This window comes from Hakea prostrata, chromosome 5 (assembly GCF_041222555.1).
Source record: "Hakea prostrata isolate BN-2017 chromosome 5, UWA_Hpros_2, whole genome shotgun sequence".
Lineage (NCBI taxonomy): Eukaryota > Viridiplantae > Streptophyta > Magnoliopsida > Proteales > Proteaceae > Hakea > Hakea prostrata.
Genome location: NC_142604.1, coordinates 39,315,539 through 39,333,109, shown reverse-complemented (window position 1 = coordinate 39,333,109; position 17,571 = coordinate 39,315,539). Strand labels below are relative to the sequence as shown.

The 17,571-nt window shown below is 38.7% G+C and overlaps 1 protein-coding gene across 3 annotated transcripts in view; it reads right to left on the bottom strand.

The window, feature by feature from the left end:
- The window catches only part of LOC149015955 (tRNA(His) guanylyltransferase 1-like), a 66,135-nt gene extending 49,142 nt beyond the window's left edge, over nt 1-16,993 (bottom strand). Inside the window, exons 1-7 of one of the 3 annotated variants that reach the window (XM_089156914.1) lie at nt 16,906-16,993; nt 16,397-16,680; nt 16,074-16,205; nt 15,895-15,939; nt 13,333-13,502; nt 13,066-13,151; nt 8,406-8,513 (exon numbers count right to left, since the gene is read on the bottom strand). In XM_089156914.1, coding sequence (XP_089013040.1) covers nt 8,406-8,513; nt 13,066-13,151; nt 13,333-13,502; nt 15,895-15,939; nt 16,074-16,205; nt 16,397-16,500 — 645 coding nt within the window. In that variant the 5' untranslated portion in view covers nt 16,501-16,680; nt 16,906-16,993. The remainder of the gene's footprint in view (nt 1-8,405; nt 8,514-13,065; nt 13,152-13,332; nt 13,503-15,894; nt 15,940-16,073; nt 16,206-16,396; nt 16,681-16,905) is intronic. The other 2 variants (XM_089156915.1, XM_089156916.1) reach the window with 2 other exon arrangements.
- Between the last annotated feature and the right edge of the window lie 578 nt (nt 16,994-17,571).

The window sequence follows — 17,571 nt, the reverse complement described above, 5'->3', positions numbered from 1 at the left end:
AGAAATATTTGAATTCACAAAATAGAAACTAAACAAGGGAAGGACAAATATTTGATTTAAAGTCCTCCTTAAAATTACTGTAGATAGGGAAAGTAAAGAAAAATCAATAAAAAATTAAAGGGGTCAAATTGATCATCTAAGGAGGATCCCATAAAGTGAACGACACTCCTAAGAGTGATCGCAAGTGGAAGAAGCTTCTTGAAGGTGGTCAATAGGTTTGAGGGGGGAAGTGGAATGATGGAGGCGATAGGTGATTTAGTCTCAGGCCTGCGATAGGGCTGTTGTGACATGTGATGGTGTGGTGATGATCTAGGAAAGACATGGCTTTGATACCATGATGGAATATTTATTGAAATCCTTGCATATGTCATTATGACACTACTGGCCTATATTTATATTACTAGAATGAAGTGAAGAATACAAGAATACCCGATGTATGATTAAAAATAACAAAACTCCTACCAAGATAAAACTACCCTTCTTTGACATAGAACACCTGCTGAGACCCTAGTAGAACCAAATCAGCATTTGAAGGCAAATGAAGGAGAATCTGTTGATAAGACCAGCTATCAAAAACTACTTGGGAAGCTGATTTATCCATCACAGGACTCACATACAGACCTAATATCACCTCTGCAATTAGTTTTGTTAGTCAATACATGCATGATGCTTACTCTTCACATCTAGATTCAGTGTATTGTATCTTGAGGTACTTAAAAGGCCTCTCCTAGTAAGGGCACCTTGATTTCTTCTCATGGACATCTTAGAGTGGAACCACATACAGATGCAGATTGCGCAGGATGTCCTAAATTCCTAATGACAGAAGATCTACATCTGGTTACTGCGCTTATGTAGGGAGTAACCTGGTGTCATGGAGGAGCAAAAAACAAGCAGTAATTGCTCGATCTAGTGCTGAAGCCGAGTTTAGATCTCTAGCTCAAGGCATTTGTGAAACATTATAGTTTAAGGGCTTTCTCAAGGAACTCGGGCAGATATAGGAGGACCTCTGAGGCTGTTTTCTGAAAGCAAATCAGCTATATAAGTATAGCCAGCTTAGCATGACAGGACCAAACATGTAGAGATTGACATGCATTTTATCAAGGAGAAGGTAGGGTCTGTGCTGATTCAGATTTCATTTGTTGCATCTTATAATCATCGAGCTGATATCTTTACCAAGAGCTTGAGTGTCAAGTTATTCAGTAGCATTCTTAGCAAGTTAGGCATGATAGACATTTATGCACCAACTTGAAGGGGTGTTGTAACTTGTAAGCCAAAGAATGGTAGTTTTGTCTTGTTAGGAGTTTTATTATTTTTAGTCCCATATTGGGTATTCTTATATTCTTCGCTTCATTCTATTATAAATAAAGGCTTGCAGTGTCACAATGATACATACAAGGATTTCAACAAATATTCCATCAGACACCATGCGTTGAAATAGGGCCTAGGGTTGCTGCCAGCATCCTATGGCCTAGCCCAGCCGCATGGGGTTGTTTTCATCAGCAAGGGCATTTTGGTCATTTTTGAGAGCCCTAGTCCAATCTATGGAAGAACAAATTGGCAAAAAATCGCTGAAACTTGGTGATATTTCGCAGGTTCAACACTTAGCGAACTAAAACAGGCGGCGAAATGAGAAATTCCAAAGTTCAGCAATATATTGCCGAAAAGTCAACGAAATATCGCCAAACACCGAAATATACCGACTTTTCGGCGATATTATCCCTAGAAGATTAAGTGCATAATAGTGTCGGCCCTCTGACCTTCTTCGTCAATCCCTATTTCTCCTCGCTAATTTCCCTCCCTTCACTTGACTGAAGCCATTGGAAAACCCCCCCCAACTTGGTTGCCAGATTTGCCGTGCGCAGCCAACTTGCTCCCAACTTGCTCCCATGTAGAGTTTTAAGCGCCACCTTGAATTTGCAGACCTGTCGATTGCTATTCATCATATCCCCCTCCTCTGTTTCTTTTCTTTGCTTTGATCGTATTGAAGATATGAATTCGAGTGAATTTGCTTACTAGGCTTCGGAGGCAAGTGTGGCGTGTCGTAGTTCAGGCATCCATTCCCGATTCCAATGGTCCCCACAGAGCATTACAAACCTATTGGTCATTTGTAAAACCACCTTCAATTTGCAAAACCCGCGAAACGAATAATGAAAGACATATGGAGTTTTTTGTCAAGACGTGTGGAGCTTTTGGTAAAGCCACGTTTATCATTGCTTAATCAGTGGGTGACAAAAAAAAAAACGTTTTGGTGAGTTTTATCGTTAATTAATACATAAATGGATCATTTTGATGAAATCCGTCCTATACACATTGAATATTTGGTTTAAACAAATGGGTCGATATCCTACCGAATTAAGGAAAATATCAGCGAAATTCTCTATTTCATCAATTTCTCCAAGTGGCGAAACGGCGAGTTTTGGCGATATTTCACACCTTGGTCCAATCAAGTTAGATAATCCAACTCTAGGGTTAGGATTCTCTAAAATAATTCCCTAAAGTTAAGGGCTAGCCCAGAATCTCCCAGCAAATTAACACCAAAATTCTAGGGGTTGACCAAAGGTAACAAGGAATAATTATGGAGGATATGGGTTGCTAGGGAAAAGTTAGGTTTTGCTAAATTCCCATGGGAGGGTTTGAATAAGATTTGGTTGACAAAACTAAATGGGCTGATAAGGGGAAGTTAGGGTTTCGATAAGCTCCTATGGGATGATTTAAGATACCCAAGATTAATATAAGGAAGCTCAATTAAAAAAATCTAAACATGTTGGGATAAATTGGGAAAGAGGGTAAAATTAGGGTTTTTGGGAATGGATCTTGGGCAATCTTCTTTGGATCTTTTCTCTCTTTTCTCCCTTTTTACTTTTCTTTCTTTTCTTCTTTCTTTCCTTCTTTTCTTCCTTTTTCTTCTCTTTTTTCTTTTTCTTTTTTCTTTCTTTTATGTTTTCTGTTTTGCAGAAAGTCAGAAAGGAGAGAGAGAGGTAGCTGAGAGAAAAAGAGCAGGGCGGGGGTTGCCACAGGGTTTAGGGAAGGTGGGGGAGGGCCTGGGTGTGTCACGGAGGGTAGGGAGGGGTTCTAGGAGGCTGGCAGAGGTGGGGGAGGGGAATTAAGGGGTTGTGATGGAAGGGCATGGGGTTTCCTAGGTAGCTCAAGCAAGAGAAGGGGATGGGGAGGGCTGCAACGGAGCTGGAGGTGGGGGAAGGAGAGGGGGTGTTGGACTTACTAGCTGAACTGTTGTTGAAGATGGAGGCTTTTGGTTCTTGAAGTTGAATGCTGCAATTGAAGGCAAGAAACTGTAAAGATCCGTCATGGCCTTCCCAACCACCACCTAATTTCCCGCAAGAGTTCTTCAATTCTTTATTCAATGAAGACTGCCTTTGAAATGAAAAGAATGGCTCATTTATAGCCTTACATCGATATAGAAAGAATCTAACTAGGAAGGACACTTGACTTAAACCCAATTAGGACTTAGAAACTAACTCAACTAGGGTTTCCTTCATAAGTTAGGATACCCTTTACAATTAAATAACAGCAGCATAAAATAAAAGAACTTGACTTAAAATAAGAGACCTAATTACCCATAAAGAGTCCTCCTTAAAATAAAAACTCGATGTGACACTTGACCTCAACTACGAGCTCAACCTAAGACTTCAAAACAACCAAACAAAACCAAATATAAAAAATCGCGCTATGGGCTAATTACCAATCTCCTTTGGGGTCGGCCGCCGGTCGCCCCCTGGTGGGCCCGGGCCCCGGCTCCGCCGGGGGGCCCGTCCCCCGTTGGGCTTGTTGCGTTCGGGCGCCCTGTTGTTGGGTCCTTGCGGGTCCTTCTCTTGGTCGGTATTCTTGCGGTGCCCTGGCCTCCTCCTGGTTTGATCTTCTGTGCGTGGGTCCTGGCGTCCTTGTTTTGCTTCCAAGTTGATCCAGGTATGAGTCCTTCAAAGTGGGATCTATATACAGCCTTACACATGTAACCAAGACTGTTTATGTTCAATAAAATTTGGTTGAAGAAGAATCCAAGTGAAATTTAGGGGTTTCCAAGGCAGGAAACCTTGCGGCAGCCAGGTTATTTGCCTTCTTTCTTGCGACTTCTTTCCCAAGCTCTCAGCTGGTAAGCAATTAATTCCCCGACTCTCCCCTCTCTTCCCCCCTCCTTCACACCTTGGTATTTCCTTCCCCCATCCCTGCAGCCCTTCATCTTCTCCCCCAAAGCCCTAACCGCTTATCTCCCAATCCCTCCCACCGAGTCCCTTCCCTTTTTAGGACCACAATCCCCTCCTTTTCCTAGCCCAAGCCACCCTCTAGAAACCTTAACTTCCAGAATTATAAACCATAGAAATCGAATCTGAATGTGAAAGTAACTAGATTCAGATATATTTTCTTTAACCCTAAGCCTTCAAACCTTAGGAGCAGCTAACCAACTTCCCCATCCTAAACCCTAAGCACCCCCCCTACAACTCAATTGCAGGGCTTGAGAAGCCCTAACTTGCCTGCTGAATTCAGTTATTCTACTCAAAAACTCAACCGAGATAAGCCAAGTTTAGGCACATTCTGCTTGGCTTAGGATTCTAGATTGGTTCATCCTGGTCAAGAAGGGAAGGGAGAGGAAGAGGAACATCAAGAGACCATTGACAACTTGTTGCCCTTCCAATTCGCAGAGAAAACTCAGTCTGGCCATGCTATAGAAGATGCTGACCTTGGTGTGTGTGCGCCCTCTCCCTTAGATGCATGTTGAGGTTTGCTTGTCAGATTAGACTGGAAAGTAGGGAGACAGCATCCATTATTTGCCACTCGGTATTATAAGTTACAGAGTATATTTGTCAGTCACCACATAAGAGTTATAGAGAGGGTCAATGGCTTAAAAGATGGATGCAGCTCCTAGGGCTGAAGGAGTTCTTCCTTCGTATGTGTCATATGACAACCAGTTCATCCTCTACGTGTAAGTGTTTGAAGTTCATCACAACAGCCTTGTAGGTGGATCAATCAACAGATAAAAGATAACCCAACCTAGGATATAGATACACAGCTATAAAGATGCTTACATCGACCAACTATAACTGAGTTATGGAGTGGACATCTATGGTTGAGGGTTGGTTAGAGAAGATGCTCTCCACCAAGGATTATCCAGCCTCACAGTCAACGGGAATGAAGGAAAGCTATACTGATCATGCCCTTGGTTTGAAATCTCACGAAATCTCGCATATTGGTCATGATTCATGTCCACCATACTCGGAGTTGGAGCTCCCTGGGACAAAAATGGTGCATGCCTGATTTAGCCTCACACAATTGAATGAGGCTAGTTCTTCCAAGATCTTTAAGATAACTAACCCATATGGCGTAGGGAACAAAGACTAAGTTAGGGCTTTGTACTTAAAAATCATATGCTCTTAAGTCTTAACTGGTATTCAAGGTATCAAGGATACTTAGCCCATCTCATGGGAGATACGAGATAAATTTGTTGAGATGGGAAATTGGGGTATATTAGTGTCAAAATGGTTCGGAACTCTGAGAGAATGTAGGTGATGATATAGGAATATGATTTCCCAAGTTTGCTTGGGTTTGGATGCTTAATTTAGAAAATATGAGGGTTCTTGTTTTGGGGTTCTTAGGAAGTACAAAAATTCAAGAAAAAATATTCATATCTTGAAATTAAATGGTCAAAATGGGTCAAACTAGGATGCAACGTCACTAGGGTTAGAGGGATGTACCTAAAGTGTGAGACAGATCTAATGGCTAGATTGATATAAATCCAACATTGAATTTTGGGCCTCTTGAAGAGTCCGAAAATTCAAGAAAATTCAAAAAATAGAAAATAGAAAAAGGTGATATGAGAAGGGGAATGAAGTACAGGCTGCCAAATACCTGAATGGGGAGCCTTATAGATGTTTGGGTTGAGCAGAATGGCTTCTTGAAGGTTGTCCGTTAGCCATAGCAAGAATTTGGCTCAACTTCACCAAGAACCTCAACGAAATACTGAACTCTTGACCTTCTCTCACCAAAGTTGACATATGCAGCAACAATGGATACATAAAAGTGCTCGAGGAGGGAAAATAATTTATCAATCAACAGTAGTTTATTCTAATCCATGGGGGGCTATTACTAGGGATTTTTATCTTCTATAATTACTTTTCCCATAATTATTTGAAATTCCTTCCTATTTCCTAAGACTTTGAGACATGGCTATACAAATATTCAATGGCTCTTATTGACACTTAAATTAATACGGACTTTCCTCTCCCCTAAATTCCCTCTCTTCTTTCCTTCACGTATTTATCTTGTTGTTTCTTCCTCTCCTCCACAGGTAATACACAGCTGAGTTTAAATCTCTCTATAGCAACACCATGACGAGTCTTGCTCCTCTCTCACTGCCAAAATCAAATCAACAACACTACAGCTCTCACTACTATAATCGCACTGACTATGCTCCAGCAATATTTAACAATAAGTCTCAATGATCCCTAAAAACGAGAATATTTTCTCCTCATGGGGTGAATTCATATATCACAATGCAATCGATTTGATTCTGGTATTGAAGGGTGATTTCATAAATCATAATGCAATTCATTTGATTCTGGTATTGAGAGACGAGGGTCTCTCTCTCTCTCTCTCTACTTACTACTAGAATCAAATTGATTATGCTCCGGCAATACTTAATGATAGTCTCATTGATCCCTAAAAGCAAGAATATTTTCTCTCTCCACTGCAATTATGTTTTTGCATAGGGTGGTGACATAATATATCACAATGCAATCGAGTTGATTCCATTATAGAGAGAAGAGGGAATTGTCACGGTGTTGCTGCAGCTAGAGAGAGAGAGTGAGAGAGTGAGAGAGTGAGAGATTTAATTTCTGTTTAGGCATGAGTTGACCGTGACAGTAGAAAATGAAGGAACAGCAAGATAACAGACTTGTGAGAGAGAGGAGAGAGAATTTAGGGGAGAGGGAAATTGGTTTTAATCTGAAATTTAATAAGATCTATTGGTCATCCAACCAGCCATGTGAAAAAAAAACTGAGGGAATTCCAAGGAATTACAGACAATAAAAATCCCGATTATAGCCTTACAAGAAGTCCAAGTGAAATTAGGACTTAGAGATTAACTTAACTAGGAAAACAGAAACTAACTTTGACTCCTAAAACTGATATAAAACATAAGAAAAGACTATTCTGCCCTTATAACTCACATTGGGCAGAACTTACACCAATTAAACTAATAAACTAACTTATATTTGTATTTCGCCTAAAGCTTAACTTTTGAGTCAATAACATAGGCCCATGACCACAAATTAAACAAACCTAACCATCACATCAATCATCCCTAGGTTGATCTCAAAGGAGAAGAGGCCAATTCAGTGTCACAGCTACATCAACGCCATATTACCTAAACCCACCATATCCACTACTATCCTTCAGACTTAACATCAGGTAATGTTAAACAAACTCATAAAATCAATATCAACGCTATCTCCTACCTATACAGTTTAATCTAATAAGAAAACCTCTCGACAAGCTTCTAATGGGGTGAGGGCCCCGGGGGGGGGGGGGAGGCATGCAAAGGTCAGTATCTTGGAATGGAGTCACATGAGTTCAGGTGGTGTCGATGCTTCTTCAGGTCATAGGCAGTATCCATCAAATGATTCTTCAGGTTATGGATGGGATTTCTTCAATATACAGAAGTTATTATCTGTATGGATATGTGAGGTACAACCAAAATTTGGTAATTCAATAGCATTGGCCACTCCAGAGTAGCACACGGGGTTCTTCCATTAGTGAGAGTGACACTACCATCAGGTCTTATAACTGGAATCAGTGTTGCTGCTGTTCAATCAACACATAGCATCATCCTAGTAGCTCCTACTCTTGAAGAGTCCAGATATGAGTTTGAACCTCCCCAACAGTCTTCAAGGCTATAGAGGTCATGACACATGTAAGAAACTTCATCTTTTATAAATTAAACAATATCAATTTAATGCTCCTAGCTTCATTTTAAGCGTTTTATGTATGATAAAACGACCCATATATTGACTGTTCCTATTGTTTTTAGTTGAATTTTGACCATTCCATGAAATTCCACATTGTCAATACATATCTCCTATAAGATACGAAAAGCCTCTTAAAGTTACCCGATTGATATTGATATCTGATACTGATACTTCAAACCTTGCTTGTAATTCCAGAAATCCATTCTTAAAAAATAAAATAAAAGGGACAAGGAAGCCATGTTTAAAGTGCTCCAAGTGATACAGCATATTACAGCTTCATAGCCAGATGACGTTCACGAAAAAATGTAAGATCCAAGTTCTGATAGATCATCTTCAAAATGTAAAAACAGAGCAGTAGTTTGAGTATACATGTTTAGGATTATTAACTAAAGAAGTATCTATCTTTCATTTGAAGAAACTAATACTAACCTTTTCCTTGAGAATGCATGATCCTCGACGGAACACAATTGGAAGCTTATCATAGTTAACACCAAATTGTTGGAAAAGCATTTCATTCCTGTCTTGTTTTTGAGAATCCTACAAAATAAAGGGTACAAATTAAGTGGGTTGACCATATGGAATTGCCACACTGCAGCATACTGATATTATGCAAGACTTGAATCCTTGATAGGTAACAACAGCATACAATGTTATTAGAGCAAATAAAAATAAAATTAAAACTTATGAAAGGAAACAAGATAGTGCAGTCCAAGGTTCAACAAAGATTCTGGAGCCAAAATAATACTAACAGCCCAGCATGGCAGTAGAACCAATTGAACTACTATAGAAGCAGAATAGAAGAATTGCAGGAGAAATTATATTACTCTCAAAAACAAAAAATAATTAGAAGAAATCAGAAAAGATATTAGAGACACAAGAAAAAGATATTAGAAATAAGAATAAGAGAGAAAAGATCATACCTGACATCAGACACAAAAAGTGTCAGAATATAAGTTAGAAGGGCAAAAGAGGCAAGAACAAGGGCCTCACAAGCTCTAATCCTGAGAGCATAGTTGTCAAAGCGTCCGCCTAGGCGGCAAAGCGGTTTTTTAACCGCTTTTTTTTAACCGCTTAATTGACGACCAATCTGCAAAGGAACTCCAAGACCCAAAGTGACATAAAACCTATTTTTTTGCCTCGGGGGCGCTGCCCCACACCCCCCGCCGGCAACAGAACGTGAAGCATAAGCCATACTCAACATCAAGAATCAATTAATCAGTAAATGCCTAGGCAAACACTTCGCAACCATGGTTTGATGAGATGAACTTATGTTTGTGTTCTTTTTTTAATTATTTTTCATAATTATGATTCTTGAATGCTTTTTTTTTTGATGAATGTGACTATTGAATATTTGTTTAGCTTATTATAGAAAACAGTTGTATTGAAAAGTAGTTTAAAAGTAGTTATATTGAAAAATTTTACCCAACCGCTTTGGTCGCCTTATTGTCGCCTAGGCGCCGCTTTATCACCTAATTACCTAGTCGGCCCGCCAATCGCTTTGGTCACCTTGCCGCTTTGACAACTATGCCTGAGAGTCCATGGGAGCTTTGTTTGGGGAATATTTGATGCCTTTTTTGTTTCTAATTCATATAATTACTTTTCTATTAAAAAAAATGATTGTTTTTTGACGACCTCACAAGCTAACATGAGAAATCCTTGGCTGTTAGCAATTCTGCTCTTCTTCCTTGCTTTGCTTTTCCTTTTATTTACATAGTATCAGAGCTTTGGTTATAAAAGCTCCTACAAATTCTTCATCTTCTTCGTTTTAACAGTCAGATATCAACCTACAGTCCTACATTCAGCTGAAGACTTCTCAAAGCTATTTTGAGGTTTTCTTCTATTTTTGGTCAAGGGAAGGCAGCACCTTATGCTGCATTTTTGTTTTGATTAGTTGATGGGTTAGGTAAGTTAGACTAAAATTCCCATTTTCATTGAAGACTTAAATCCACAATTTTTTATTCCTCTCAAGTGAAGGTTTGTAGTCTTCTTTTCCTAGGAAGATTTTTGGAATCTAAGATTGGTGTAAATCGAGAGATATTTCTCTCTGATACTGCAAGTTACTTTTCTGATTTTAAGTAGTCAGAATCTTGTTTCTACTGTTTTAGAGATTTTCCTGAAGGACCAGAAGCCGTGTGATTTTTTGGAGCAATTTATGTAGATATTGGAACTGCTGCTATAGGTTCTTTGGATCAATTTCTTAAGTTTTCTAGAGAAGTTGTTTGAAAAATATTATATCTTGTACTGGCCGAACCAAAAGACGAAACCAAAACTACTCTATTAGAAGTGGTATCCTCACCCTCTCATCGTCGAACTGAACAAAAACTTGAAGGAGCTGCCAACTTCCACAACTGGAAGAAAATTGCAAGGTTGGTAATCATCGGAAGAAAGTAGCAAGATCACTTGGCAATCTGTTGCAATGACACTACATGGGAGACTGTTCATTGCCCATATTTTAGGACAGTAGAAGTATTGTGATATGGTTACCACATATTGATACAGTTATGAGAACTATGGAACTATCTATAATTTTATATATCTAGTATTTAGGACAGAAAAATCTTTGTCATATTTATGAGTTGTCATGAGTTTTATAGGGTTTATTGGAAGGGTCATCCTTTGACCCAATATTTTGCTGGCCTCAAAGGGATATAGGAGGAACTCAATTCCATACTTCCTAGTTCCTATTACTGCCGATATTACCCAGATATAGAACCAACATGGCAACTACAATAACTCATCAACAAATTCGTCCCCCCATTACAACCCCCCCCCCCCCACAAAAAAAAAAAAAGGGGGAAGAAGAAAAGAAAGAAAGAAAAACCAATTTTTCCCCCTCCCTCTTGATTCGCTCTGTGTCATTCCCTCCAATGCTAAGATCCTCTCTGCCATCAACTCTTCACACCAAATCATGCTGCAGGACCTGATGGTTTCAGTATGGGATTCTAATAAAAGCCCGAGCATCCAATACAAAAATTAATATCAGGACAAGTAAAATAAAAAGGATAATCTGGTTATGATGGTGCCACTCACCCCCTACAGCATATTGCTGCCCCTCAACCAAAGGCTGCCCCAAACACTCAAATAAACATTCCATGCCTCTCCTAACATTCCCCCCCCCTTTACAGCCCACCAACCAGTAGTTGGTTGCCTCACTCTTCTCCACGTGGCATGATCCTAAGGCCCTAACACTACCAGCGCCTCGAAATTCACCTAGTCCATGAGGTGAAGGAAAATTAGAAGCTTGGTCTTCATATGCTTACTGAACAGTCATGCCAGTTCTGCAACCAATCTGCACCTAACTATGCGGAGGAAAAATGTAGGCACAGCAAAGACCAACTTGTGATCCAAACCAGGAACCAAATGGCCTTCTCTTTTGCATACTCTGTTCAAGGACTGCTTCCCATATTCCTTGGTGTCTTTTGGTGTAATGTCAGCTAGTCCTTCAACACTGATTGACAGATCTCCAAAAATTAGAAAACATGGCTGACCAACAGGAAGTAGAAACCCCATAATACTACAGATATCTTACAAACATCCAGAAACCAGCAATGTGAACATTCAAATCTGAAGCTAAGAACCTAGAATTTGGATAATTACCTGTTGTAGGAGATCAATAAGTCAGACTGACATCTAGGTAAGGTCAAAGGACCTTTCCACGATGGGAAACAAACCCTTTAAACAAATCATTGGAATCTGATGCCAGATTCTAATTAACTGCAGAACTCAGTACTGCAAAAACATCTCAAAAGACAAGGTATCACCTTGAGATACTTCAATAAAATAAAGATGGATACCAGCTTCAATCAATAGGCATTACCAGCATGCAGAAGGACTAGCAATGCCCTAAATACTCTCAGATAAAATTGCTGTCTTGATGATGAGCGGATTTTGAATCTGTCAAAGAAACTCATTAAACAGGTTACTGTCAGTAGATGAAAGAGAGTGAGGAAGATGAATCCTTGCAGGCAAAAACTTCATGATAAGTCTGTAGCAGGAATTCTCCTTACACAGGTAGAATATATATGGGAAAAAAATAGTTTATTATTGATATAAACTAGGTCTTCGTGGTAAAAACTTGCAGCCATTGACACAGGAGAAATCCCTAAGAAGGGAAACCCTCCCCCCCCCCCCCCCAAAAAAAAAAAAAAAAAAGATGGCAAGGACTAACTAAGGTGGTCTTATACGATGAAGCAATACCCAAGACGAGGAATAGATGCAGAAGAAGGGAGAATTCTTGGGTTCTAAACATCATGATCCAAAACCACCTTGAACTCGAAACACCAGGATCTAGGCATTTGAACTTCAACAACCAAGAAAACCCAATCTAGACTTCAAACACAAGATCATAAATCATAAACTCTTAAAAAGAGGAAATAGTAGTGGTTTGCCAAGCATATGAACTACAGTTTGTGTATTCTTCCCATCATATAGGGTATAAATAGGTGGCAAATCATCTTACAAAAGAAGTCCTAGGATTAATACGACTTGACCTTAAAATTAAAACAGAATTAGGACTGGAATATCTAACATAGAATGAAAAGATTTTTTCCCTCTCTTTCATTAAGCGTTTGTGTTAATAGAAGAACATCACAGGAAAGGCATTCTCCTAGAACCCCCAAAAAAGAAAAAAAAAGGGGGAGGGGAAGAACCTACCGAAAAGATTACATAAACCTATATCCTAATTTATATTGAACCAACCAATTCTAATTTAGTCATGTAACTTGTAAGTGGTAATGTACCCTCTAAAACAACGTTAGACCAATTAATCACCTATTATTACACTTAACCTAGACACTCAACTTTTAGACCATCAAATAGGCCCCTGACCACAAAAACATATGGGGTGAAGGCCCAACACCCTTATCCATCAACCGTAGGTTGATTTGAAAGGAAAATAGCCCAGTTTGTGCTGGATCTGCAACTACAAGAACCTAGACTCCATTTTTTAAACTGGGAAATCATATATTTGTGTATTGATAATATCATTTTCCAGGTAAATATATTAAAGAAAGATTTCAAAATATCTAGATAAAAGATAGTAAATGTACACAATTGGACTGTCATAAAAGCATAAAAGATAGGTTTAGACCTTCAAAATATTGTGTGCTTCGGTTTCAGTCCTCCCAGACTCAACCAGTAACCAGTAACAAGTATCAAATTGGTTGTTAATGTGACCTGAAACACCAAAAGATTTTAAAGTTTAAGTGATGTGACCAGTATTTACATAATGAATTACCTACTTTGAATAAGGACCAAATCTAAAATTCTGAAGAGACAAGTATCAAGTATGCATGCAAGGAGTGCAGCTGGATAAGTGTTTGATTAGCCTTTGTAGCTTTAGTGATGCACAACTCACATTCTTCTTTCCTCCACATCAGGTAATCTTTAAGAACCTCGGTTGAAGGACAACAAAAGATCTGTCCATGAAAAGATGGAGGATACCTCATCTCTTTCTGAGGAAAGAATTCTTTCCATTTCATGACATACAGTGATGAGAAGAAAGATATAGTAATAGACACTATTTTGCTGCAAAAAGGATCAATTAAGAAGTATAAGATTATGTAATTAATAAGTGACTTAAAAGTAATGTTCAGGAACGAACAGAAGAACTGGGAAAAGTTATCCTATTTAACCAGTACCATACATGATATGCACATCTACAAAGGCACATAATCAGAAGTGGTCAAACCTACCAGATAATGTTCAAATATTTTTATTGTACCAGTCTTCTTAGAAGTAGACTGCCCTAAATTGCTGAAGAACTCCAGATTATCTACTAGAATGCTTCTTTTGGTCAATAACAAATAACCCTTGCCCAAAACCCACACACCCACAAAATAGGGAGCCCAAAATTAATAGAGAGCCAGTGCAACACAAGGAGATCGAACATGAAAAGGGTTTGGCTAGATATAAAGGGTGATGTTTCCCAAAGAATTAAAATAGGGTGGATGAAGTGGAGAGGTGTGTCCGGTTTCTCGTGTGATCGACGTATTCCTTTAAAGCTTAAAGGAAAACACCATCGTTCGACTAGCTATGATGTATGGTGCAGAGTGTTGCGTTGTTAAAAGGAATCATATAGATAAACTTAGCATAGTAGAAATGAGGATGCTAAGATGGAAGAGTGGCAAAACTAGGAAGGATAAGATAAGGACTAATCATGTTAGAGTTGACCTAGGAGTAGCTCCGATAAGTGATAAGCTATGAGAAAGTCGTTTGAGGTGGCACGGCCACATTCAATGAAGGCCTATAAATGCCCATGTACTGAGAGATGATATAATTCAAAGGAACTAGAAGAGCTAGGGGTAGATCTAAGATAATCTTTAAGAAAATGGTGAGAAATGATATTGTTATGCTATGGCCCGAATTCTTGTACTTGATTTTGAAGATGGATCCGTACCAACATACTTTGGTGGGCGACCCGAATGACCCTTTTTTGGATATCTATGGTGAAAGCAGAGGGCTTAGCCCAAGCCCATAGCCCATCATTGATCTCGGTCTATAGAGGGGGTGCAAGGGCGTAGCCCCCACGGTATGGTACCACTCGACCCAATTGGTCAACTTGTTTACCTAATTAGAGTCTATATATATGTCTCTTAGGTTCGCCTACTAAATTATAGAGGGATTTGGGATTTACGCTTAGGATTTTGGGTGAGAGTTCTTGTAATGCCATTTCTTGGCAATTGATTGTGAGATCTCCTTCTATACTTCTTCCACATAGTGAAAAAGTTCTTCCTCTTTGCCCATGGACGTAGTACACCGCATTGGTGTGTGAATCACTTTAAATCTTTGTGTGTTCGTTTTGTTTCTTTTCAGATTTGCTATTTCGTGGTGTTAGTTTTAATAGATATGCATAGCTTAGACCTTGTATCTAGCATGGCCTCAATCAGAGCTTATTGGAAGGCAAGAATCTATGTAGCCGACCCAATTTAGTTGGGACAAGGCTTCTTGTTGTTATTGTTGTTGCAACACAAGGAGGCCCAACACATAAAATACCTTGGACATAGTTTGCTTAGCCCATCCTTGACAAAACCTAACAAACCAATTGATGATGGAACTTATGTTTATAACTGTATAAGCACAAACCTCTCACATGAAATTGTGCAGCATTTAGCTCCTTCGATAAAAAAAATAAATAAATAAATAAAAAAGGCTAGGTAGCAACAGTAGAAGAATCATGAATTAAACTGTAAGGTGCCAATTGAATTACTTTGAGGGGATTATATCATTTTGACAACATGAAAACAGGTACAGAGATTTTTTTAGTGGAAAATAGACATTTTAAACTAATACATTGTGGATTGATGCACTTGCTTCCTGATCTTCTATTAGAACTTCCCTTTTCTTATTTACAAGCAAGAACTTCATAACAAGGTTTGTATCTCCCTTCCCCCCCCCCCCCCATTTTGTACATTTATCATATTTGGAACAATGGAGGAGGAAAAATTGCCTTAAAGGCCCAGAATATGGTTCGACACTATTACATATATGTTGTTTGAATCCAAAAATTCTGGTAGCCCAATTCACTCTTCTTAATCAAAATATATTATTAAGAAAAAATTGGGACGATAACGAATAAACTATGTAATTAAACAAGTGGATTGGTTAAAGGATTTAGCCAGTATTTTTCCTATGTATTGGAAAATCCAAGTATCATTGTGAGAAACCTAGAGTCTAAGCATCTCAGTGCTTTTTTTTAGCTCTCAAACTTATATTCTTGAAAGTTTTAACGAGAGAAGTCTCAACATCTTTTGATCTTAAATCAATATTCTGATTAAAATGTCTCATCATAATGTCAAACAACTATTTCAATTGATTGATCCATATGATCTTTATCCCATCTTCACATTGTGACTTGGTGAGCATAGATGCCATAGAATTGTGGGAGCTAAAATATGTGCAAGTATATCAAATGACGAACCTGGCACGTCTCTGGTAGAAATTTGATGTCTTCTTTAAAATGAAACTGCCAATTACAGCATTACAAGAAAAATAACCAATTAAAATCATAAAAACAGCATATAATACTAGTATAGTTCCAGAAGTCTATTTAAATTGAGATTGATATGTTGTAATAAACCTAAAGAAAAACTTTAGTACCTGAACTCATCACTGAACCCATATGAGTATACTATATCTGGATATTCATCCAACATAGCCATTGCACAAGCGTTCATCAGGTTCAAAGCTTGCTCATCATTTGGCTTAACAAATTCATGAACTCGAGAAAATCTTCAAAAAAACAAAAACAAAAAAAGAGAGATGAACAAAATCTCGAGATTATACGCCATAGAATGCTAACCAAGAAGAAAAATCCAAAATATTAATAAAAAAATTCTAGATGGAATTCCCGAAACAAACAAAATAAATATAAATATAAATAAATAAAAGAAAGCCCAATTTGAAAATTAAAAAGTTATTACCTTCGAAAATCATGGCCATCAATTCTGACAATTACCCAAGTGCATGGCATCAACTGATCCTCAAATTCGAATGACTTCACATACTCATATTTGCTATTGGCCATTAACAAACTCCAATTCAACTAGAGGAGGGAGACTAGGCCACGTTAGGCAACAGTGCGGCTTCGCTGGAATTGCTTTTGCACTTAACACCACGTCTGGGTGTTTCTGCTACCAGCATGCAGTTCTACAAGATAAATCCGTATCCGGAAACAGACGACAAGAACACATGAAATACTTTTAGACTGCAAACAAAAAAGGCAAGTGTGACTTTGAGAAGCCATTGTACTTCGCAAAGGAACACCGTTGCCACGGCGGCCTTCAGGATGACTCTAGGAAGATTTGAAGCAAGCGAGAGATAGAGAGAGAAGAGGGTGCAGAGAGCGGGAGAGAGAAACAGAGAAAAGATATGGCAGACATGAGAGAGAGCCAAGAGCAACATCGAAGGACGAGAGACGAGAGAGATTTACCTCGACGGAGTTGCCGAATGCAACGGGAACAGCTCTGAGTCGCAGTCGTGTGCTGCTTTTTCTTCGCAAGGAGAATTTTACTCGTGTCTTTTTCCTTAATTTTCCAATTTTGAGATTCATTTTAAAGGAAAATTAAGTTTATTTAAACTTAAAGCCACGCGGGAAATTACAGTCTGGGGCAGATGAGACTTATCAAACAACAATTGCCCATAATCTATATCATTAAAGGTCACCTTACTTGGCAATGACCAATGCCTCCCTGGGGAGGTCAGGGTTTGATCTCCCTCATGGTATATGAAATAGTTCCCACCCTCTCTTCTTGGTAAATTTAATATAAAGGCAGCAAGAGTACTAACCATATTCAGTGCATACGAAATTGTTTTAATCTATACCCCATAAAAGGGCAGCAAGAGTACTAACCACATTCAATACATACGAAATTGTTTTAGTATTGCCGTAGCACCGTACAGGCTACAGTTCAGATCGAAACTTGTGGTCAAGACGAAATCTCAACCAGTTATTTTGCATAATTGATTTTATTTTGGGCTAAAGTTTAACTATGAAACGAGCGGTCAAAATTTCATCTCGACCACAAGTTTCGATCTAGACTATAGCTCATTGCATAATCATGTCACTTCATATCATGTTAGCATATTATTGTTAATA